The sequence below is a fragment of the Peromyscus eremicus genome, chromosome 5 (genome assembly GCF_949786415.1).
Source record: "Peromyscus eremicus chromosome 5, PerEre_H2_v1, whole genome shotgun sequence".
Classification (NCBI taxonomy): Eukaryota; Metazoa; Chordata; class Mammalia; order Rodentia; family Cricetidae; genus Peromyscus; species Peromyscus eremicus.
The window spans coordinates 87,335,039-87,358,423 of NC_081420.1; the positions used below are offsets into that span (position 1 = coordinate 87,335,039).

Consider the following 23,385-nt stretch of genomic DNA (forward strand, 5'->3'; position numbering starts at 1 on the left):
CTCGCCACCAATCCAAACAGGAGGCCCCAGGGACGCAGCTACCCCTTATCTGCAGACTACTCTTTGAGGATCTCTTCCACTCTGGACAGGATCTCTGGTGCTTACTTGGGACAAGGTAGCAGGGTGTGTTCCCCAAGTGTCTGCCAGAGGCCAGGAGGGTGCTCATGAAGCCATGGCTCACCAAGATCCAGCTGTGCTGCCATCTTATAGCAGAGGTTGGAACACAGGGCCTCCGGCACACTGGGCACCTATCACACCCCAGTTCTATTACCACAGTTTGGTTTTGTCAGGATCCCTGTAACCCTGGCTGGCCTAGAACTCGCTCTGTAGACCAGGCTGGCCTCTAACTCACAAGAGATCCACCTGCCTCTGCCTCCTGATTGCTGGGATTAAAGGTGTGTGCCACCACTGCCTGGCAGTTTCAATTTTTATATACTCTCCCTCAAGACTCCTACTCAAAACATATTTACCCATCACAGTGGGCAGAAGTACTTGCCATGCAAGCCTGGTGACCTGAACTTGATCCCCAGAACCACATCAAAATGGAGAGAGAATCAACTCCAACATTGTTCTCTTTCCTCTGTACATGCATCCTGACAACATACACTTCATACACAGTAATACAACTAGCAAAAAAACTTAAAACTCTCTTTACTCCACTATGAGAAACCTAGCATCTCAATTCAGATACTTTCATTTAATGATTATCAAAGAATGAAACACACAGACATCACGTAAACAGGTCATTTATTAGCATGGACCTTTGGACACAGCGGCTTCTAGCATGCCGAGTGAGGGGAGGAGCTGGCAAGCAGCAGGTCTCACTTCTTCCACTCATTCTTGTTGTAGTCCCACTTGGCAGAGAAGCCCAGAATGGGGTTGGTCTTCATGTCCAGCATCCGCTTGGTCTGCATGGCCACCCAGTCACGATCAAAGGTATGAGGGATAGGGCCATACACTGTGGTGCAAAATGATTAGGTGAGGCAGGGTGTCCTGCTGGGATGACACAGCTCAAGCCAAGCCACCTGCCTCCCAACCCCACTCACACACAGGCTTTTATCCAGAGCACTGATAATTCCTATCTCAGAACCATCCCTTGCTTGTGAAAGGTCAGCAGGGAAGTCATTAGGTATTTAGCTGGGCATCTTCCTTCCAGCTGCCAGTGGCAGCCTCTGCAGGCTGGCCCAGCACGCAGCCAGGGGGTGCCACTCAGAGAGCTGGCACCTGTTACTAATCTGCAACCATTTTACTAAGGTGGGCCTACCCAGAATGCAACACGACCTGACCCAGAAAGAATTCATGTTGGAGAGCAGGCAAGCCCAATAATGTCCAAATAGTATGGAAAAGGCTTAAGGCGCCAAGACTCCAGATGTTCAGGTACAGCCAAGCCATGCAACAAATGGGACCTCCTAGCTCACAACACTATGGTTTATTAAGCAGATCCAGTGCTACTCAAAAACATGGCATGCTGTACAAAGCAAACCTACCTTGCCCTGCCACAAGGATGGCTGGCTATGCAAAAGGCAAGCTCTAGCTTATAACTGTTCCCTTGATTACAGTTTCTCTAGCCATTCTGGGCCTGGAGGCTATGTGAGGCCCTCAAAGCACCAAAGCTGTCCTGGACCACTCCTTCTCCCTCTCCACTTACCATAGCGCTTCTCCCAAATCAGAATGAGGGAAGTGAAGCCAATGAAGAACATGGCCAGGCCCACAACTGTCTTCCATTCATTGGTGCCCCTGTTCATCTCAGCGAAGCTCTCATTAAACTGGATGCGGTACACTGAACAGAAATATATATGTGCAAGGTAAAGAACTTGCAAAGGACTCAACCCCTTTCCCAAGACAACCCATCCCAGGGACAGCACAGGTTAGGCCAGGACACACAAGTGTGCACAAACCTGCCCTCGCACACATACAGGAGAGAAAATGCAGAGCTGACTGCATGCAAAGATCTCTGGATGTGAGGTCAGCCTGGCTCTTCTGTGCTGCTTTCACACCACATGGTGCATATATAACTGATCTTGCAGCAAAGCTGCACTGAGCATGTGTGCGAGAAACTGTAATCTCCATGCTCTGCTCCTCACTAGGGCTAAGCCAGCAGCATCTACAGGAATACCCAGAAACTCAGGAGGGAAATCTGCTCTAGCACAAGTAATTCTCTCCCCGCCCACCCCCCCCCACACCCCAATACACACTACTGAGTTTTTGTGCACACCCTGATACTCACATTGGACTTTCTCATCCCTGGACAGGCTGCTCCAGTCTGCCTTCTCCTTCTCCTTCAGAGCCTTCTGGCTAGCAGACAGCAGCCTGACATGGGCCACATCAGGCAAGGGATAGTCACGCCGATCGACATAAATAGGGAGAGAATAGTCTTCACTCTTCACAACACTCCCTAAAACACAGTGGATAAAGCTGAAAATGCATGTGGGTAGGAATCCAGGCAGACGGGTGATGGCAGTCAACAGTTAAATGGAAGCCCCTGACCTAACCAAACTCTCAGGTTCAGTCACCAGAAGTGGGACCAGGGCTGAGGGTTATTTGCTGGACAGGCAACTGGACTAAATGAAGTCCCAACTGCAAGGACTCATGTTCAGAACATGAAACTCAAAAAGGGAAAGGTGGCTGCTGCAGGGTACAGTGATGGGCCACTGAGACTCCAGAGGCCAACTCAGAAACTGTTGGCCTCACACAGAAGCTATCCATCACGGAGCCACCTCCTCATTTGTTTATTAAGGACTGTTCACCTACCGTTCACCAAGGCTAGCTCTATACATATGGGATTGTCAGTAAACAACTGGCATTCCTACCTACCCCCATGGGCTCACATTCTATAAGTGAGAAACAGGCAAGACATAACATATGGGGCCACATGCTAGGAATACCCATGTGGCAGGAGGCAGATCCTGAACATGCCAGGAGGTGGCCCTGGGAACTCCAAGGAAGATGATGTGCTCAAAAAGCAGAGCCAGATCAGTTCGGTTCTGTTTTCCTTCGAAAGTACACTAACTCCACACTCAAGGACAGGCAAGTCCAAACTGAGCCATGGAAAGAGCCAGAGCTGAGTGGGGGCTCTTGCTGTTCCACTGACACATGAGTATGCATGTGGGCGTCACACAGGACACACCAGGACAAAGCTCAGGCCACAGGAAACCAAGTCGGATTGCCCACCCCCCTCCCCCCAGGGTTTCCTGTAGCTAAAAGCTCTAACTCTGCCCCACCGGTCCATAGGGATAAAGCCTTGCAGAAATGCTTTGCCCCCATAAGCTCAGCCCATGGATAAATCTCTCAAGTCATGTTGGTAAAGAACACTATGCCTTAAGCAAGGTTGTGATCCTTCCAGGTGTTTATTTGGTGCACAAATGATGAGTGAGTCTCCCTTCTTCTGTTCAACCTCATCCCAACAGAAGCTGAACCAAAACAGACAGAATTACTTTTCCATTTTAACTTTTAGCATCCCATAAAGCTAGGCATGACAGCACATGCCTATAATCTAAGCACAGGCATGCTGAGGCAGGAGGATCTCAAGTTCAAGACCTGACTGAACTACACAGGGAAACACTGTCTCAAAACACAGGGGAAAAGGATCAGAAAGAGAATGTTGGCTACTGAACATTCTTACCAAGTTCATCACACACCCCTCCCCACCCCTATTTCTCCAGGCATAAAACACTTAGATTACAGGTTATTCAAGTAGATGTAAATTAGGATGAGAATGTTCTAGAACCAATCAACAATGGTGATAATAGAACATACCAACGACTGTACTAAAACAATGATAAGTGTGCAATTTAAGTGAATCAATGTATTGTGTAGATTACAGCTCAGCTATTAGATTGCCATAAACTCTCTTGGTCTTAGAACACACTAGCCATAAAACGGCATATTCTAGACCAAGAGTGGTTAATTTATTTTCTGGTACACTTCAGAGCTTTGTGCTTGTCCTTGGGATCAGAGGAAAGCAAAGGCTCACAAGCCAAACACTCTTCTTTTGAAAGGGGCAGGGGATCCAGAGCCCACAGCCCACTTCCTCCTAGCTGCAGCCACTGGTGCAGGACCGAGTTCCACCATGCCCAAGTGCTCCAAGTGTGACAAGGAGGTGTACTTGTGCAGGACCGAGTTCCACCATGCCCAAGTGCTCCAAGTGTGACGAGGAGGTGTACTTGTGCAGGACCGAGTTCCACCATGCCCAAGTGCTCCAAGTGTGACAAGGAGGTGTACTTGTGCAGGACCAAGTTCCACCATGCCCAAGTGCTCCAAGTGTGACAAGGAGGTGTACTTGTGCAGGACCGAGTTCCACCATGCCCAAGTGTTCCAAGTGTGACGAGGAGGTGTACTTATGCAGGACCAAGTTCCACCATGCCCAAGTGTTCCAAGTGTGACAAGGAGGTGTATTTGGCTGAGTGAATGACCTCACTAGGTAAATATTGGCATCATCCCCGCCTAAAGCGTGAGAAATGTGCAAAGACACCGACCTCTAAGGCTATGCCAAGCATGAAGGCAAGCCCTACCACAACCATCCCTGCTACTCAGTCATGTTTGGGCCTAAAGGCTGTGGGTGAGGTAGAGCTGACAGACTTCCTTTCAAGTAGACCCAGGCTGTGGAAACCCTCCCGGCCTGCCTAGGCACATGCCAGGCCTTACCCTTGGACATTAGCAGTTCTCAGTGGCCCTTCATGCCCCTAATAAACCTGAATCTTTGGGGGGAAATTAAAAAACAACAATAAAAGGGAGACAAAAGCAAAGACTTTGCATTCACTAAGGTCACTTCTGTTCTCAACCAAGATGAGTTTTAACCCAGCTTGTCAGACCTGTTAGGTCTCAGCTCACTTCCCATTCTCCCATGTTACACTATTAATATCTCAACTGACCACAGTGCCCCAGTGGAGTTCCACAGTACCCTAATACTGTAAGCATGTGTTACCCATTGAGGACTACTGTGACTTATTAGAGACCCCAGAGATTTCAGTTCTTCATCTGCTGGCCAGACTAATCAAAAAATGATAGCCAAGCCAAACTGGTCCCGTCACTGATGTCTATGCTTGGAGATGGAGCATGTCTTTCCGTGTGCGTTAATAAAGGGAGGGGCTTTCCTTTCCCAAACACCTTTTGATAACAATGTCTCAACCTGCCCCCTGGGGAGTGGGCAGACACAGAACACCATCACTACTGCAAGATGGCTTTACTGACACACCCACACTGTAAGGCAGCTGCAAGAACACACGTTGGCGTCTGGGCCTTGCTCTCCATCTTCGCATCTACAGCCCAAGTCTCACACTTTAGACTGCTAGCCCTTCAGCAGCAAAACCTCTCTTCTCAACGCCTTTCCTGAGTGCTAGCCAGGCTAAACAGTCCACTTCTGGGACTATCACTGTCTTAACACTGCTTTCACCTTAGGAGCCCACTCCATACTGCAAGCTCCCTGGAAAAGGCCCACCTCCCATATTATCTTATTCTCAGTACCTGACACTGGTACAGAAAACATGCTTCATAAATGCAAAGCTAAAATGGTGATAAGCCAGGCTCAGAACTACAAACTTGTGTGTCTGTACTTTTCAGGTGAGAAAGCAGATTCTTAGACTTCAGGAGCTAGTCCATGATTGAAATGAAATTCAAATACAGTTCAGACCCAAGCCCACCACCCTTTGCTTCCATTGTTCCTGTGACGTCAACAGGAGGGGGCTTAGTTAAGTTTAGAGTGGGAAAAAGATTCAAGTCAAACATGGAGAAGCTCTCTAGAAGAGGCAGTACTTTACAGGTATAGTAGTGTATCTTTAACCCAGCACTCAGAAGGCAGAGGTAGGAACCCTGTGAGTTCAAGGCCAGCCAGTGCTACATAGTAAGACAGGGAGGAAGGGAGGGAGGGAGGGAGGGAAGGAGGGAAGGAGGAAAGGAGGAAGGGGACTAGAAAAAAAATATGAGGGAAATAACAGCAAGCAAAGACCCAGACTAATAGGATTCATCCATGCTCAGACAAACGCCCTGCTCAAATTCTTATCTCTCCCTAAAATCCCTACAAGGTCAAACTGCATCTTGGTTTAAAACCCCAACACAGGGTCTTAGACATAGGAGCAAAATGACATTAAGTTGGCCTATTTGAAAGTAAAAGTCCTTAGCCATGCATGGTGGTGCACGCCTTTAATCCCAGCACTTGGGAGGCAGAGGCATGAGTTTGAGGCCAGCCTGGGCTACACAGAAATCCTGTCTTGAAAAACAAAAACAAACAAACAAAAGGACAGACAGAAAGAAAAGAAAGCAAAAATCTCACTTCACTTACCATGTGCTCGAACACACACTGAGGTGGAAATGGCTCTTTTGCCAATTAGGCTAATTGCCCTAGTAGCCAACATTCTGAAAGACAAAAATACACACTTCTAACAATGAGAGAAAACACCTTTTAGTGTTTCTTTTTGCCACAGAGCATTAAGGAGGTATATGCAACTCACTCCTCCAACGTTAAATGATTTTTTGTTATGATTTCGTCAGATGTTTAAGGCATAGGCTGGCCTGCAGCTTGCACTCTATCTTCCTCTACTCCGTTAGAGCTAGCATTACAGGCCAGCAGCACGTGCCCAGGATCCGTTTTTATAACTGATGCCAATGCATGAAGTAGTGCAAGATGGGGTGGTTTTTACAAAGCGTCCTGATATCAAACCAAGGGCTCAATAGAAAACTCGGCTTCTTAAAAAAACAACTGGGGGGAGGGGGAAGACAATTAGAAAGAAAAATGACTAAAATGGCTAGAACTCGGCAGAGCACAGTGCAGCCACGAGCTGTTCCTCGCTCTGGTGGTGGTATCACCACCTGCGACTGGGTTTTACTTAAAAACGACTTGCGCGGACTACGAAGGGCAAGCGGAGGAGGCCTTCCAGGCCCTGGCCTGCTTCCCGTCCCTGCGGCCCACGGGCGACCAGAATGACCCCTGTCACCCGCCCCCGCGACCCGAGCTCCACGCCTCACTTCAGCACAACCCCTCGAGATACGCTCCCCAGGAACGAACGTCCGAGCCTGAGAAAACACCGCCCGGGGCGGCAGAAACCGCAGCGTGACGTCAGGGCTTAGCTCGCTGCGCCTCGGGCCTGGCGGAGCGGGAGAGCCTGATGCGGGCCAGGCCGGAGACGAAGAGCCAGTGGGGACCCAGGACAACAGATCCGCCCGGGGAGCGGGCGCGCCAAGGTCACGGAGCGGCTCAAATCCCGGGCCCGGAGGCGCCCGAGTGTCACCGCACCCGCCCGGGCGCTCCAGCTCCTCGGCCCCCGGCCACGCCGCCCTCACCCGCTGTCAAAGGCCGACACCCGCTGTCACCTGCCACCGCTGCCCTAGCGACCGCCGCGATCGCCCTCTACACCCCGGCTGCTCGCGACCGGAAGAGTAGGGCCAGCACCGGAAGGGCAAGACGGTGCCGCGGAGCACCACGGGATCGAGGAAGCCCCGCCCACACTCGTCGGGCCGAGATCGCGGCCTCGCAACTGTCGCGAAAGGCCGGGCGGGCCACGCTGCTTTCTGGCAGGCGCTGGCGACTACGCTTTCCGGCGGGAGGGTAGAAGCGGAAGGTAGCCGGTGGAGGCGTGAGTTTGCCACAGGGTGCTGCGAGGGTGTTCCTCGTACGGTGGGTCTCCGTTGCGACGTCGCCAGCCAGACTCAGCATGCCGGGCGTGAAGCTGACCACCCAGGCCTACTGCAAGATGGTACTACACGGCGCCAAGTACCCGCACTGCGCCGTCAACGGGCTTCTGGTGGCCGAGAGGCAGAGGCCACGCAAGGAGCACCCGCCGGGCGCAGGCACCCATACTCTCTTCGTGGACTGCATCCCGCTTTTCCACGGCACGCTGGCCCTAGCGCCCATGCTGGAGGTGGCGCTCACTCTGGTAAGCTCGGGGTCACGCGGGATTCTGGGCTGGGCGAAGTCAAGTGCCCTTCGTTCGAGAAGCGTCCCCTCCCGGGTAGGCAGCGTAGCGTGCTCTCAAGGCTCTGTGCAATTTACCAAGAAACCGAGTGTGGTGTGCATTCTTCAAACCAGGACTCGGGATGTGGAGGCAGGTGGATCTCTATGAGTTCGAAGTCAGCCTGGTCTACATAGGAAGACCTGTGATAGTTACCGTTACATTTCAAGTTTAAACTTATGCTTGAGAGACCAAAAAGGAAAAAAAATAGCCTCTAGCATGTACAGGCTGTACCCTGTCATCCCACTTGCTTTTTTTTCCCAGACGTTGAAGACTGTTTTTAAAATTGACTGAACTTGTAGAATTTGCTGTTCCAGCAAGATTGTCAGTCTTAAGACTATCTGTGGTTTTGTAATCAAACTTGCTTTCTCTGCTCAAAAAACAATTGCAAGACCCAAAATTATAATTTTGTGGTTTCTGCCTTTATAAGCCCTGGGCTGATAATGGCTACGTGCTGCATCTTGGGAATCCTCTCAGGTGCAGCCCTGATGATGCCAGGTACAGATGAGTCCTGGTACCAGTATCGGAATAAAAAGCCTCGTCTTAATTAAAATGTATTCATGAGTGACCCTATACCAGCTCTGTCTCAAAAAAGTAAATAAACAAAAGGTGAAGTACACGGTAGCCCCTTCTTAAGAGACTCACCGGCCTGAGCATGGAAGGCATGACCCTGGCAGGCTCTGCTCTCCTCTCCCATTCCCTCTGCCTTGCTTAAAAACTGTTAAATTGCCTGGTGTGGTGGCACACGCCTTTAATCCCAGCACTCGGGAGGCCCAGGAATCTCTGTGAGCCAGGCTGGTCTACAGAGTGAGTTCCGGGATAGCCAGGACTAAACAGGAAACCTTGTCTCAAAAAAAAAAAAAAAAAGACAGAACAAAACAAATGGCTAGCCACCAAGGTCTGTTCCCTTATTTGGCCACTTCCTCCTTCTGAAGCTGATTACCAAGGTGTTGTTAATTAATTAGGCTCAAGCTTCACCAAGATCCAGCTATCAAAGTATTAACTAAGTCCAGCAATCAGAAGCCCCCTTTGGCTCACCTAATTAACATGCCCAGTTAAAGTTAAACACCTCATCTTAACACTGTTTCCCCTTGTACCTTTATAAAGCGCCATTTTCCTATGGGCCCCTGTCTATCCAGAGGCAGTCCTTTGTCCCCTCCAGGACAACTATCTCTACCCCCTCTCCCTTGTTCTCTTCCTCTTCTCCCTCATCCTCTATCTCCTGTTTTTGTCTTTTGTTCCCTGCCCTCTGTCCCTCTGGGGCAAATAAATCTCCTTTATGCTGAGAACTGGGTCTTGGGGGTCTTGAGCGATACCATTCACTTTCACAACTTACACTCTGAACACCAACGCTCAGTACAGCTTCATTTACATCTCAGAATGAGCTCTGAAGATAAAATATGAGCTGGCAGGGCTGAGGTGCCAATCCTGTCTCCCCAGGTAAAATGAATTCATTGAGACGGAGATTTGTGATGTATGTAGTTCAGGCTAGCCTTGGACTCTCAACACTCTTCCTGCTCCAGGTTCCTGAGAACTGGGACATGCATTAGCATTCCTTATCTATTTTATTTTTGTGGGTTTTGGAACAGTGTTTCACTTTTGTAGCCTTGGCTGTCTGGAACCTCTATGTAGACCAAGCTGGCCTCCAAAATACAGAAATCAGCCTGACACAGTCTCCTGAGTGCTGGGATTAAAGGTGTGCCCCACCACGCCCAGCTCCTCTTAATTTGCATCACAACACCAAAGGAAGCTTGTGAATAATTACAAGTGCCTTTAGGCGAATTAAGTTTATTAGCACATTTTTTGAGTGTCTTAAAGAATCGTGGGGGAGGAGGCAAATATGTGGGTGATATTTATAAACTCAAGAATTTTAGTTCCTGGAGAAGTGTGCTTTTGGTGCCTGAAGTATCATTGAGGATTCCTGTGCATGTCCCAGGCCAGTCTTGTTCTGTTAGCAACGAAGGTGGCTGAATCTGAACCTGGCAGGGCCCTGCCTTCTGTAGTCCAGCAGGTTTCTCCGTTTCTCACTGAGTGTGACTTGCAGTGAGCTAACAAGCTCTATACAGAGGAAACAGCCACTAATAGAGAGGTTGGGGAAGTGGCTCAGTGGTTAAGAGCACTTACTGCTCTTAAGAGGACCAGTTAGTTCCTAACACTCAAGTCAGATGCCTACAACAGCCTGTAACTATCTCCAGATCTGACCCTTTTTAATGATTTCTTTCTTTTTGTTTATGTGCATTGGAGTTTCGCCTGTATGAGAGTGTTGGATCCCCTGGAACTGGAGTTACCAGCTGTGAACTGCCGTGTGGGTGCTGGGAATTGAATCTGGGTCCTCTGGAAGAGCAGCCAGTGCTCTTAACCACTGAACTATCTCTTCAGCCCCCTCTGACTCCCTCTTATGGCTTCTGTGGGCACTGCACTCAAGTGCCCATTTAGAGAGGCAGGCGGAGGATCTCTGAGTTTGATGCCAGCCTGGTCTACAGAGCGAGTTCCAGGACAACCAGAGACACAATAGTGAGAGCATTTAATAATAATAATAATAATAATAGTAAATAATAAAAATAATAGTAATAATAATAATTACATAAAAAGTAATATTTTTTTTCCCCTTAAAGTCAGTTTATCTAAGCCTGGGGGGCTAGGATGGCCAGGACATTCTAGCCAGCCTGTCACCCCAGGCTATGTGACCTGCCCTGAGGCTTTCAGGCACTGGGAGGCTCTGCCTCTCTCCATCTCCACCTCAAGCCCAGACCCACTTTTCAATGTTCAGTACCAGGAATTCTTTGACTGTCTCAGATTCTTTGTGTATCAACTGCTGTGACCACTCTTTAACACTGTCCTCTGTGGTGTCCCTTAAACAATGTGGCACTGCTGAGTTCCCAGCACAAAATTAGTAGTTCTAGGGCCTCAGCTCCATTGTGATGAATTCTGCGGCCTGTGGACTGTTCTCCCTCGGGCTCTGGGTTGACTCCATCCCTTCCTCTCCTGCCAGCCTCTAGTCTCAGATGATGCTCACCTTTGCAGCAGCCTGCAGACTCTACTTGAAGACCTGGAGTCTGGCAGCACCTCTCCAGACTGGTGTTCTGCCTGTCCCCAGGATGTGGCCCCATGCCCATGGGAGCAGTACAGTCCCCATATGCCCACTCTTCCCAAACACCCTGCCCCCCAGTGTTCCCACTACTCTTTCTTCCGGCACGTGCCCCCCCCCCCAGTGTCCACTCCTGTTCCTCCTGCACACGCCCTCTGTCCTGAGTGCCCCCCCCCAGTGTCCACTCCTGTTCCTCCTGCACACGCCCTCTGTCCTGAGTGTGTCGTGTGTCCCCCCCCCAGTGTCCACTCCTGTTCCTCCTGCACACGCCCTCTGTCCTGAGTGCCCCCCCCCAGTGTCCACTCCTGTTCCTCCTGCACACGCCCTCTGTCCTGAGTTTCCCCCCACCCCAGTGTCCACTCCTGTTCCTCCTGCACACGCCCTCTGTCCTGAGTGTCCCCCCCCCCAGTGTCCTCACTCCTGTTCCTCCTGCACACACCCTCTGTCCTGAGTGTTCCACCCACCCATCCCGGGACTGTCTCCTCAGCCCCCATTGCAGCTATTAAGTTTCTTAAATTTGTGCTGTTTACTTTTCAACTATGCAGCCTTGCACGCTGAAGGCTGTGAGAAGTCTCTGGGTTTGGAGCCTGCCCCTGTCAAAATGGGACTGTGGAAGTTTTAACAGCAGCAGGATCTAAGCTGTGTCGTGAGGCCCCGTCATGGTGGCTCCCACTGCTGGGGAGCTCACACTGGAATGATTGTTGAACGTGGGAAAGCTCAGCTAGCCGTTTCTTAACATGTGGACTGCCAGAGGGCAACATGAGATTCCTTTGAAGGGATTTCTATTTTTATTTTCCATTTAAAAAAATCCTTGCATTTCTGGGTGCTTTTCATTTGTTTAAGTACTTATGCCTATTATTTATCCTCAACCCTTTGACGTAGGCAATGAGGGAATTACCTCTAATAGCAAAAAACCCATAAAAATGTTGGTAGGAAAATTAGCATAACCCTGTTTCTCTAAGCCCTTTGTCTTTTACCCCGCCTTGATTTCTGCTGCTGTGGGCAGTTCTCTGTACACTCTGCTCAGGTGACTTTCTTGCTCACCATGATGTGATTTCAGGCCAGTGTTCTTCCTGCTGTCTCCGTTCCATGCTTCACAGCTGTTGTCCCATCTGCCCTGGGTGTTTCCTCGGCATAAACCCCCCCCCTTTTCCCTGCTCATTAGCCTCCCAAGCTTCTCTTCAAGGAGAAGTCACAGCTGACCTGAAAAGGAAACTCAGTCAAGGCCTGCTTCTTGCTACAAACAGGAAGTTTTGCCAGGTTACCCTCCACTTGGTGGTCATGCAGGGTCAGGAAGATGGACATTAGCAGAGGTCAGCTTCAGGGTTGTGCTTTGTCGTGGCCCTCTTGGGAGGAATGTATGCCACCACTCCAGGCCACACCCCACCCTGCTTTTCAGGGGACCTGCTGGGCTAACTCAGGTCTGAGACCTGTGTACCTGTCCACTGCAGACTCTTGTCTAACAGCCTATCCCCATCCTCTGCTACCTTGCTCATCTGAAGCTGCCCTCATCCACTTTTTTAATTTTGCTTTATTTAAGAGCTAGAGAGATGACTGCTCTTCAGTGGACCCAGCTCAGTTCCCAGCACCTATGTCAGGTGCTCACAACAGTTTGTGACTCCAGTTCCAGGGAATCTCATGCCTCTGGCCTCAACAAGTGCCTGCATTCCTATACACATACCTACACACAGAGATAACGACCTACACATAATAAAAATAAATCTTGGGCTGGGCGGTGTTGGCACACGCCTGTAATCCCAGCACTTAGAAGGCAGAGGCAGGTGGATCTCTGTGACAGGCAGCCTGGTCTACAGAGTGAGTTCCAGGACAGGCTTCAAGCTACACAGAGAAACCCTGTCTCGAAAAACAAAAAAAAATAATAATAATAATTAAAAAATAATAGTAAATAAATCTTTAAAAATAAATTTATTTCATGCATATGGGTGTTTACCTACATGTATGTATGTGCACTGCATGCTTGTGGAAGCCAGAGTGTAAAAAAATCCCCTAGGACTGGAGTTACATACGGTTGTGAGCCACCATGTAGGTGTTGGGAATTAAGCCTAGGTCCTCTACAAGAGTACCCAGTGTTCTAACCACTGGGTCATCTCTCAGGCCCCTCTTTCTCTATTCTTAAAATGTGTTTCCCTGCCTCTGAGCTCTGCTGGTACAGGGGGTCTGTTCCTCGATTAGCGAGAGGCGGTGTGTGGGTCCTAGGTATTTGAGTTGGTGGAGACACACACACATGGTGTAAAAAATTGTTGCAGTTCCTAAAGCCAACGCAGAGCTTTTATGGCCTGGTTTACTTTTAAGCCTCCCCACAGAGTTCTAGAAGTTCCAGGTCACAGCTTTATTTCTCCCACTGGAATTTGGTTAGGTGCTTGGAATTTTCACAGAGGAGTTTGTCCTCAGCAGACATAGGATAGGTTGAAGTTTGTATTGTATTTGTCACAGGAATTAGTCTCCTGTCAAGTACTGTCTGTGCTCAGAAGACAAGTTCAGGGTGGTACCATGAGTGTTTGAGGCAGATGGGAGTGAGTCCTGGACTTTTTGGCCAAAGAGCCAGATTAGACTGCTTGCTGAAGGCTGATGCTGGGTTGTTGGGGAGTAAAAATATGCATTGTGCCCCAGTAATAAATACAGTAGAGCTATGGTCAGCTGAACAGACTTTAAAAGATAGTCACCAGAGTAAGCATAGGGAGTTGTTAAACAAGTCAGTGGGTAAGGTGTGAGGACGAAGCGGTCAGGAGGATGTGACTGTAGGCCCAGGAAGACAGGCTAGAAGAGCTCATGGAAAGAACCAGCCTCGTCCCCATTGTAGACTTCTCACCTGTGAGATAATGAATTAACATTGTTCTATGGCCCTGAAACAAGGGGAACCAGCCTACGAGCTCAGAGAACTGGTCAGATGTGGGGTCACCTGCAGGAAGGACACGCAGAAGGTCAGCCTTTGGTTTTTCAAGACAGGGTTTCTCTGTGTAGCTTTGCGCCTTTCCTGGATCTCACTGTGTAGACCAGGCTGGCCTCGAACTCAGAAAGATCCGCCTGGCTCTGCCTCCCAAGTGCTGGGATGAAAGACGTGCGCCACCACCGACCCGGCTCAAAAGATCGGCTTTGATTAGAAACAGCCAGCAGAGCTGGGCAGCAGTGGCGCACATCTTTAATCCCAGCATTCGGAGGCAGAGCTAGGCAGATCTCTGTAAGTTCGAGGCCAGCCTGGTCTACAGATCGAGATCCAGGACAGGAACCAAAACTACAAAGAGGAACCCTTGTCTCGAGAGGAAAAAAAAAAGAAAAGAAACAGCCAGCAGATCACTTAGATTTGAGTTCAGGTAAAGATGCCAAACCCAAAATTCAGAACAAGACCCACTGATGCTGTATGGAGATAAGTTTGGGAAAACTTGTAGGTAGAGACATTTCAAGCACCTATTCCCTTAAGAGGAGACGGCAACATGTGACTAACTTTGCAGGGATTTGTGCAGTGGAGCCATTATAAATATTTGGGGACATAACCCTAATCTTTTGGGTGAATGACCAGCATTTTTAGCTGGTTCAATGAGCCCTGGTTTTGACCCAACATGGTAACTAATGAATTCTCGGGAATCTGGAAATATTCTAGTCCACAAGTGATTCAGGGACCTGGAGACTGAGGTCCAGGGTTGTAAGCAGGTTTTAAACACAAACATTTTTGTGTTTTTTTTTTTTTTTTTTTTTTTTTTTTAAGACAGTCTTCTTGCACTGGGCGATGGTGGCACACACCTCTAGGAGGCACTTGGGAGGCAAAGATAGGTGGATTCTGAGTTCAAGGCCTGGTTCTACAGAGTGAGTTCCAGGGCAGACAGCTACACAGAGAAACCTTGTCTCTAAAAACCAAGGGAAAAAAGACAGTCTTGTACCCACACACATTGTGGTGTCAACGGGCTTCTGGCCACAAACTTAAGATCCTTCTGCCACAGCCCCCAAGTGCTAAGGCCACAAATGCATGCTACCATGTCCAGCTCATGTTGTTGGGCATTGGTTCTTTGTTGGTGGTGGTGTTTAAGATTTATTTTGTGTGAGTCTGTCACAGGCAGGCATTAGACCTGCAGAAAGCCGTATCAGCTGTGACAAACTGCACTTTCAGAAGTGCAGCTCTGGAAGTCTGCTGCGCTCCTATTGGAAGCACAGCACAGGAGACTAAGTGTGCTGCACTGCAGAGACGTGGGTGCCATTTGCCCCTGCCCCAGGTGCCTGTTTACAGTACAGCAGCTCTGACAGGCATCACTAGCAAGTTGTTCATGTTAAAGCCATATTAAAGATTTCAGACAAGACTGAAGTCCAGTTCTGGCTCTGTTTCTATTCAACTCTGCTTGCTCAGAGCCTCTCTGAACATTAGTTTCCTTATTTTCAAAGCTAGCACCTCCAACCTGAGATAGCATGAGTGTGCTCAACACAGTCATAGACCACAGTGTCACACTGTGGAAAGGCTGGATGGAACTAGGGTTTTTTTGTTTGTTTGTTTGTTTTGTTTGTTTGGTTGGTTTTTTTTTTTTTTTTGTTTTTTGGTTTTTGGTTTTTGGTTTTTTTTTTGGTTTTTCGAGACAGGGTTTCTCTGTGTAGCTTTGCGCCTTTCCTGGAACTCACTCTGTAGCCCAGGCTGGCCTCGAACTCACAGAGATCCACCTGCATCTGCCTCCCAAGTGCTGGGATTAAAGGCGTGCGCCACCACCGCCCAGCAAAACTAGTTTTATTTAATTGATCTGGATTTCCCTTTAAAAAAGTTTTATTACTAATTGTATAAATTCTTTCCATGGTCCTGATACATATATTGTAATCAGACAGCTTCCGTATGTACTTCTGCTTCCTGTTAATCCTTTACTCCCCTGGTATGAGGATCCTGCTGTGTGTGCGTTGAAACAGGTTGCTACTGCATTCTTGCAGCCAGGGCAGTTTGTTAACTGCTTTAATTGGCAATTTTGAGATCTGTGTCAGCTTATGGTTTTAGTTCAGAGGGTGCATACTGCTAGTTTGTGTTACTCCTCTGTCTTACGATAGATCAGAAATGTCTTGGGACCAAATACAGGCACATCTATGAGGTATCTGGGATAGCTCACAATTTGCCATCAATATGGACGTACTCCATTCTCAGATTTGTCATTCTAAAATACAAGCTTCTTCAACAAGAGATAGGCAATTACTTTGCTAACTCAGTCAAAAATTTTGTAAAGGATAATTCCTTATAGAGCGTTCTTAAATCTAAGGATCATCGTGGGAATAATCATCTTGCTCTTGTTTTCCCGTCCAGTCACCTTCAGACGTTTAGGATCTGCTATCCATTCAGCCCAGAGAAAAAAAATTCATATGCTTCAATTGAAAAAAAAAATTAAAAGGAGGAGATGCTGGTGTCTGTGTCAGCAGAGCTGCAGACAGCAGCGGAGCTTATGGGATACAACCCAGAGGATAGCAGAGCTGCTCTGGTGCATCCTGGAGAGCAGAGCCCCGGAGGATTGTCTCCAGAGCGCCCCTTGCTTCTGCTGTCCTTCCCCCTGCTTGCTGCTGCCGAGTTCCTGCTGTATTCGGCATGGGGGGATTACCATGTGAAGGGATCCCACCGTATCTAATGCAGTTTGATTGTTTCCTGGGAAAACCCACTCCTCACTGGGCAGTTTACTTGCAGATCATAATGAAGATGGTTTTTCTAAGCAATGATGATTAGTTAGTTAGATCTGTGATTTAATTGGACTTTCTGAGTTAGCCTAAGATACAGGTGGTTAAGATAAATACAGTAAGGATGATTAAGGAAATGGTTTAGGTTATCCTGCCAATTGCTCCAATAAAGATACAAAAAGGCAAATATAGGTTAAAAGTCACCTTCCCCTTTAGATGTGAGACTTACAGAAGATGGAAACAAGTTTCGTGTATTACAGACCCATGAATTCTGCCTGTGGAAAAACAGGCTGATTGATGATCAAAAAGAGCAATTATGTCCCTACACCCAGGGTTTGGCCTGAGTTCCTTGGTCATGTAACGTACAGAATTAATCACAGGCCCTAGTATGCACCTTGAAAAAACAAATTGTGAAAGGAAATTAAATGATCCTATTGTGTGTAAAGGAAAATAGATGGTGAACTGACCCCTTGTTTAACGTTCCTCTAGAGTAGAAAATGGAAATCTGCTACACAGAAGCCGCAAGCAGCCGCCTGCCAGCACAAAAGGAACTGGCTGAAATGTATTTAGCTTGCCTCAAACTTTGTTAATCAGTTATAAAGAATCATTGCTTTAGGATGGAAAAAAAATTTAACTACTTGTGGGCTTCTAAGAAAAACATATAACGTGTTCTTAATGTGATTTCTTTTGTAAAGATTTTAATTTGTTTTTTTACAAAGTATGTGACTTATGGTTATGAGGTAATCTTTTCTTGCGTAAAAATCTTTGTGTTAGGAAGTATAAGGGATAAGAGGAAAACAAGATAGGAGGAGGAAAGGTGTAAAGGGAACCATCAGAGAAGAAGTAAAAGCATAAGATAAGGGAAACGTAGAAAGGGAGACAACTGGAAAGAAGAAAAACACCAACCAACAGAAAGACAACTAAAATGAAGAATTAAGCTTTAACCTCAAAGTCTCTTGTGTGTGTCTGCAGCTCTGCCGATACCACACCTCCTTTCCAGTTTCCCTGAGCTGCTGAAAGCTGGACTTACAGAAGCACCCAGCATGCTGTGTGCTTTAAAAAAATAAGGAATGAATCCAGAAGCTTCCTCTCAGATCCACACAGCACTGCCTCTGTGTGGTGTCGGCCGCCAAGGACTTAAGCTACTGAACCCAGTACAGCCTGTCTGGGAGGACCCTGCTTCTGGGCCCTTCCCTTGTGCGTTTCCCTGACCTCTATGAGCTCTCATTTCATTGTAGGCAGGGAGAATGCAAGGGCTGTCTGTAGTGTGGCTTGTCTCATGTGTGGTGGGGCTGTACAGCACCGAGGCCTGGTGCTAAGGTCGTTTTTCCCATCTGTGTTCTTTCAGATTGACTCGTGGTGCAAAGAGAACAGCTATGTGATCGCCGGCTATTATCAAGCTAATGAGCGTGTGAAGGATGCCAGGTACGGGATGCACAACTGTGGATGGTGGGTTAGAAGCTAGAGAGCCATCGCTGAGGTGCTCTTTACCCTCTCTCTCTGCAGGCTTCAAAGCCTGTGCAAGCCCCCATCCCCCACCCCTGCTTATCAGATGGACAGGCAACTGGCCAGATGAGTAGCCAGGATTTCTCATCCATGGCTCGTCTGTTGCGTGGGGAGGGAACTCAAAGAGGGGGACCAGCTGCCAGGTCTGCCTGTGTCCACTAGCCTGCTTCCTCTCATTCCAAAACAAGATGCTGTGGAGAGCAGAGTTGCTCTTTTGGAGTTTCGAGCTGTTAGAATGGGGCCTATGGTAAAAGTGTAGTCTTGGCACCTGAATTGGCTCCAGGTTCCTCCACCCAAGATGCCACCACCTCAGCTCTCTCTCAAGAAAGATAACTGCTTCAGGCTGGGTCCCAAGAGCCTGGTCAAGTACACCTTCCGTCAGAGCGACTTAAGGAGCCCACAGGTGAACGACTCCTAAGGGGGCGGGCCATAGATAGAATTCAGGAGCTGTGTACAAGGACCAAGCCCGTGACAGCAGCCTCCATCCCTCAGCCCTCCAGGGCCAGCGAGGAAGAGCTGGTAAAGAAGGCCACCTCCAGAGGAGCAACATCCTTTGGCCACAGGACATGGCCAGCAGCCAGCCTGATAGGTCCCACATCAGGGAAGGGAGACCCAGATCAGTCGGTACTGATGTCCCTCTTCCATACCCTCTGCTGTCCTCCAGAGGCTTCCTTTGGCTGCAGCCAGCTAGAAGCCAGGGGACAGCTGGAAAATGCCCACACAGTAAGTACTGGGGTTTTCTTGTGTGGTCACATGATGCCAACAGACCCCAGTGTGCTTATGCAGTATGGACGATGGGGTGGCCCACGGGCTCTTCTTAGAAATAAAACAGTGAGCTGGAGGACCCGCACTACCATCACTGATGAGGCTTAGGAATATTCAAAAGATATTCCCACCTTATCCTTGGAGGCCTACATCCAGCCAGGGACTCTTACTAAGATGACAGCTATAGCTAGAGTTTTCCTGCCTTGCCCACAGTCGGGACAAATCTTTGTCACCCGCCAGTCCCACAGCCGCTCAGACTCAACCAAGTAAACACAGAGACTTATATTGCTTACAAACTGTATGGCCATGGCAGGCTTCTTGCTAACTGTTCTTATAGCTTAAATTAATCCATTTCCATAAATCTATACCTTGCCATGTGGCTCATGGCTTACCGGCATCTTCACATGCTGCTTGTCATGGCCGTGGCTGGCAGTGACTCTGCCTTCCTGTTCTTTCAGTTCTCCTCTCTGTTAGTCCCGCCTATACTTTCTGCCTAGCCACTGGCCAATCAGTGTTTTATTTATTGACCAATCAGAGCAGTTTGACATACAGACCATCCCACAGCTAGATGCTAGGCTCATTGAGTCTGTCAGGACACCTTCTGGTACCACCCAGAACCTATGGAAGCCCTATGCTCAGGTCCACCGTTTCCCCTGCTATCTCTCGTTCTCTGTGCCTTCTGGCCCTTGATTCTGCCTCTGGGTGGTTGACAAGTGCTTGTCCACCCTGTACAAAAGCTGCTGTGGAGAAGGCTGTGGGTGCCACACAGACAGCTCTGTTCAGAGCCAAATGGGCCCTTCAGTCTCCCTGTGAGGGCCCTGAAGGAAGAGGCAGGCTGCAACAGCAAAAGTTGCAGACCTACCCAGCAGCATGGCTAGAGAAGCTTTGTCAACATGAGATACAAGTGTCAGTGGTTAAACTGGGGTGGTGCCAAACTAAAAGCTCCTAGCATAGAGAAGATGTGAAATGGCTTAGAGTCCTAAAAGTGGCTTGGTTTTAGGTGGATCTCTGTGAGTTCGAGGCCAGCCTGGACTACCAAGTGAGTTCCAGGAAAGGCGCAAAGCTACACAGAGAAACCCTGTCTCGAAAAACCAAAAAAAAAAAAAAAAAAAAAAAAATTTTTTTGGTTGCCAGGGCCTAAACCTCCTGTGACTAGTTGCTGTGGACAAGCCACCTGAGTAGCAGGCATGTGGAGAGTACAGGCCCCAGAGACTCACATTTAGTACAGTCTGCAGCCCAGCAGGTCATCAGCCTGCCCTAGGCAACACTCCATTGAGCCTCAGAGGAAGGAAAGCCCTACCCTTTCAGGAGATGTCCCCAGGTCCCCTCTACAAGGGCTTGCTGGAGGAGTGAGTCGGGGCCCGCTCTGGCAGTGTGCCACACAGCCCCAATGGCATTTATAGCCCCCAAGTCATCTCACTGGACCAGCAGTCCGTTGGCTCCAGTGCTGCTGGTTAATTCAGGTGTTGGTGAATTGTGCTGACAGAGGGGACTGTTGGCTCAGCTGGAGTGTGGTAGAGCTCATAGGTCCTTCTCTACAGCCCAAACCAGGTGGCAGAGAAGGTGGCCTCCAGGATCGCCGAGGGCTTCAGTGACACTGCACTCATCATGGTGAGTTTCACTCCTGCTGCTGTGTGAGCTGCTTTCCTCCTGGGGCCGTCCCCCATCACAGTGGTGGGCTGAGCACTACTGCAGGCACGCACGGGCGGGGAGGGAGGCTTTCAACTCCAGCAGGCCTGGCCTGCTCCCCAACTTCACTGAACCCAAAACCCTGGTGGTGGCCCAGCAAAAACAGGGACCACTGGTAAAAGCCAGTGTAGCTCAGGGTAGGGACTAGCCTGCATAGTCTGAGTACACAGTCTTGAGTGGGGAGGGATCCGGTTTGAGCCTTCCGCTCTGCCTTTGTGGAAAGTTGGGTAAGTGCCTCCCATTCACCCTGTGCAGCACAGAGTTCCCTTGATGAGCCTGTCTGCTGTTGATGCTGCTCTGATAGAAGCCCAGGAAGGCACTGCTTTCTCGTGTCAGCACTCCTCATGCTTGTCGTGACCCTCACCTTCTCTCCAGGTGGACAATGCCAAGTTCACGATGGACTGCGCGGCACCTACCATCCATGTGTACGAGCACCATGAGAACAGGTGGAGATGCAGAGACCCACACTAGTGAGTGCAGTGCCCTCCTGCAGGGCCTAGACTGGGGGGTTTCTATGGAGGACAGGGTCTGGGTGGTACTTGCTGGTCTCCACACAGACCCATGGCACCACGCTCCTCCTGTGTTTGATTTGTTTTCTGATCACACGGATTCTTCAGCCTTGTCCCCCTAGGTTCTTCAGTACCCTGTTTGGAGGGGACCTGTCCATTCGCAAATGTCTTGGGTCCATCTTTATGTGTTTCCCAGCAGCTGCTCTGTCCTTAGCAGCCTGTTGGTCTTGAGGTAGATAAGACTGACTGTCCTGTCTGCCCTGCAGCGACTACTGCGAAGATTGGCCGGAGGCACAGAGGATCTTGGCGTCCCTCCTGGACAGCCGCTCCTATGAAACGCTCGTGGATTTCGATAACCACCTGGATGACATTCGGAACGACTGGACAAACCCCGAGATCAACAAAGCAGTTCTGCACCTGTGCTAGACGAGAGCCCTGACAACTGGACACTTTCCACCAGAGAAGAGGAAAACATATTTTTAAATTAGAGGAGTAATGAGTTAGCCTGATGGGAAGCTGCAAGTCTGTGATGTGTGCCTTGGAAGGGGAGTCCGGTCGGCATCCTTCAGGGCAGGGCTGTGGAGAGGTGTGGTTCTTAGTCCTGTGCTGCCCAATCCTGCCCATCAGAGCTCTTTCTGCTTGTCCCAGGTTGTTCCCATTAAACAGTTCTAGCCTTTTATAATCTAGAGAGAATGCATTTCAGTCTTTACTCTGGTGAGTGTAAGTCTTTACTTTGGCTGAGCCAACTCCAGGCTCCAGGCAGCCTCATGGACTGCTGGGGCATCATCTGATCAGCGAAGGTGGTGTTGGGGTTAGGATCTGTGGGCCGCACAGGGAAAGAGCCAGAGCCATTGCCTGAGACACCTCCCTGTACAGTGAGCACAAGCACACTGGTGATGATCCATGCAGAGATCCCACGGAGAGAGGAAGCCTAGCCTGTGAACATTCCCAAAGCCTGACTCAGCTGCTCTGGGTCTTCAGAATGAGAGCTGCTTTGTATTGAAAATAAGCAAAAAACAAACATAGAAAAGATCCTTAGTGTGCAGTGTCCCCGGGATGTTCTGAGCAATGTGCGTGTTAGCTTGATTGTTTGACCAAGTGTTCTGACCATCTTAGGAAATAGTAAGCAGACTTTGGTACATTGTGTGTTGTCCTTTGTGAATGTTTTACACAGAATAGTGCCTTTCCTTAGGCTTCATGAGGCTGGTGGCAAGGGTTGGTGACAGCATTCCCCGGACTCTAAGTGGGACAGCCAGGGTCACCTTAGTGAGTGGACTCTGGGCGTGGTTCCTCCCCCTTACTCGAGCGCCTCTTGCCTTTAACTGTTTTGTTTTGCTCTTGGTATTTGTTCGTTGTTTGGGGAAAGTGTTTAGTTTTGGTTGATTGAGAATATCCTTTCGCTCTCCTGATTGGCTTTGGTGTTGACTAAGTATGTGGAGGAGCCTGGCCTTGAATGTGCAATAATCCCTCTGCCTTTGCTTCTCAAGGACTGAGATCAGCATCCCTCCCAGGTCTCCCAAGGAAAAGGATCACAAGTTTGAGTCCAATTTTTCATAATGAGTTTCAGGCCAGCTTAGTGAGAGCATGTTCTGAAAACAAAATCTGAATGTGGCAGGTCACCTACATTGTGTTCAGAGACAAGTCCCTTCCAGCTGTGGCTGGCAAACGGTTCTGGTGGACTTCACTCCTGGGCATAGCACAGGGCCTCACTGGTGAGCTACCCCACAGCCGCAGGTGAACATTGAGAACTTGTACCCATCTGCCCTAGTTAAGTTCTTGTTGCTGTGATTGAAGCACCAGAACTCATGTGGGGAGGAAATGATTTCTTTCACCTTATAACTCTCAAGTCAAAGAACAGGAAGCTGGAGGCAGGAACTGAAGCAGAGGCCAGTGTAGACCAGGCTGGCCTCGTACTCAAAGATCCACCTGCCTCTGCCTCCTGGGTGCTAGTCTTAAAGGAATTTTTCACTTCTGGAATTGCCTTTAAGAATTAAGGATACTGCTGGGCAGTGGTGGCACACACCTTTATTATCAGCACTGAGAAAACAAAGGCAAGTGGATCTCTGAGTTCAAGGCCAGCCTGGGCTACAGAGTGAGTTCCAGGACAGTCAAGGTTACACACAGAAACCCTGTCTCAAAAAACAAAACAAAACAAAACAAAACCTAAGGATACTAAACCAGGCATGGTGGTGCTTGTTTTTAATCCCAGCACTCTGGAGGAAGAGTCCGGCAGATATGA

General features: G+C 49.0%; 2 protein-coding genes and 1 pseudogene across 3 annotated transcripts; 2 read left to right on the plus strand and 1 right to left on the minus strand.

Annotated features, from left to right (window-relative positions):
• Positions 1-730: 730 nt before the first annotated feature.
• LOC131911646 (cytochrome c oxidase subunit 4 isoform 1, mitochondrial) lies at positions 731-7,437 on the minus strand. Of its 2 annotated transcripts, none has more exons than XM_059263908.1 (5): positions 7,306-7,437; positions 6,278-6,351; positions 2,228-2,395; positions 1,649-1,780; positions 731-958 (listed from the first exon to the last, which is right to left on the minus strand). In XM_059263908.1, the coding sequence occupies exons 2-5, from the start codon at positions 6,348-6,350 to the stop codon at positions 822-824; spliced, it is 510 nt and encodes a 169-aa protein (XP_059119891.1). In that variant the 5' UTR covers position 6,351; positions 7,306-7,437; the 3' UTR covers positions 731-821. The 2 variants fall into 2 exon arrangements, with proteins under 2 accessions (XP_059119891.1, XP_059119892.1); XM_059263909.1 differs by having other exon boundaries at positions 7,276-7,397.
• On the plus strand, positions 4,360-4,592 carry LOC131911650 (cysteine-rich protein 1-like; annotated as a pseudogene).
• Positions 7,438-7,532: 95 nt separating the features above from the next.
• Emc8 (ER membrane protein complex subunit 8) lies at positions 7,533-21,828 on the plus strand. The gene is made up of 5 exons (XM_059263907.1): positions 7,533-7,868; positions 18,026-18,102; positions 20,490-20,559; positions 21,013-21,107; positions 21,413-21,828. Exons 1-5 carry the CDS (start codon positions 7,647-7,649, stop codon positions 21,570-21,572), a joined length of 624 nt encoding a protein of 207 aa, XP_059119890.1. The 5' UTR covers positions 7,533-7,646; the 3' UTR covers positions 21,573-21,828.
• The last annotated feature ends 1,557 nt before the right edge of the window (positions 21,829-23,385 follow it).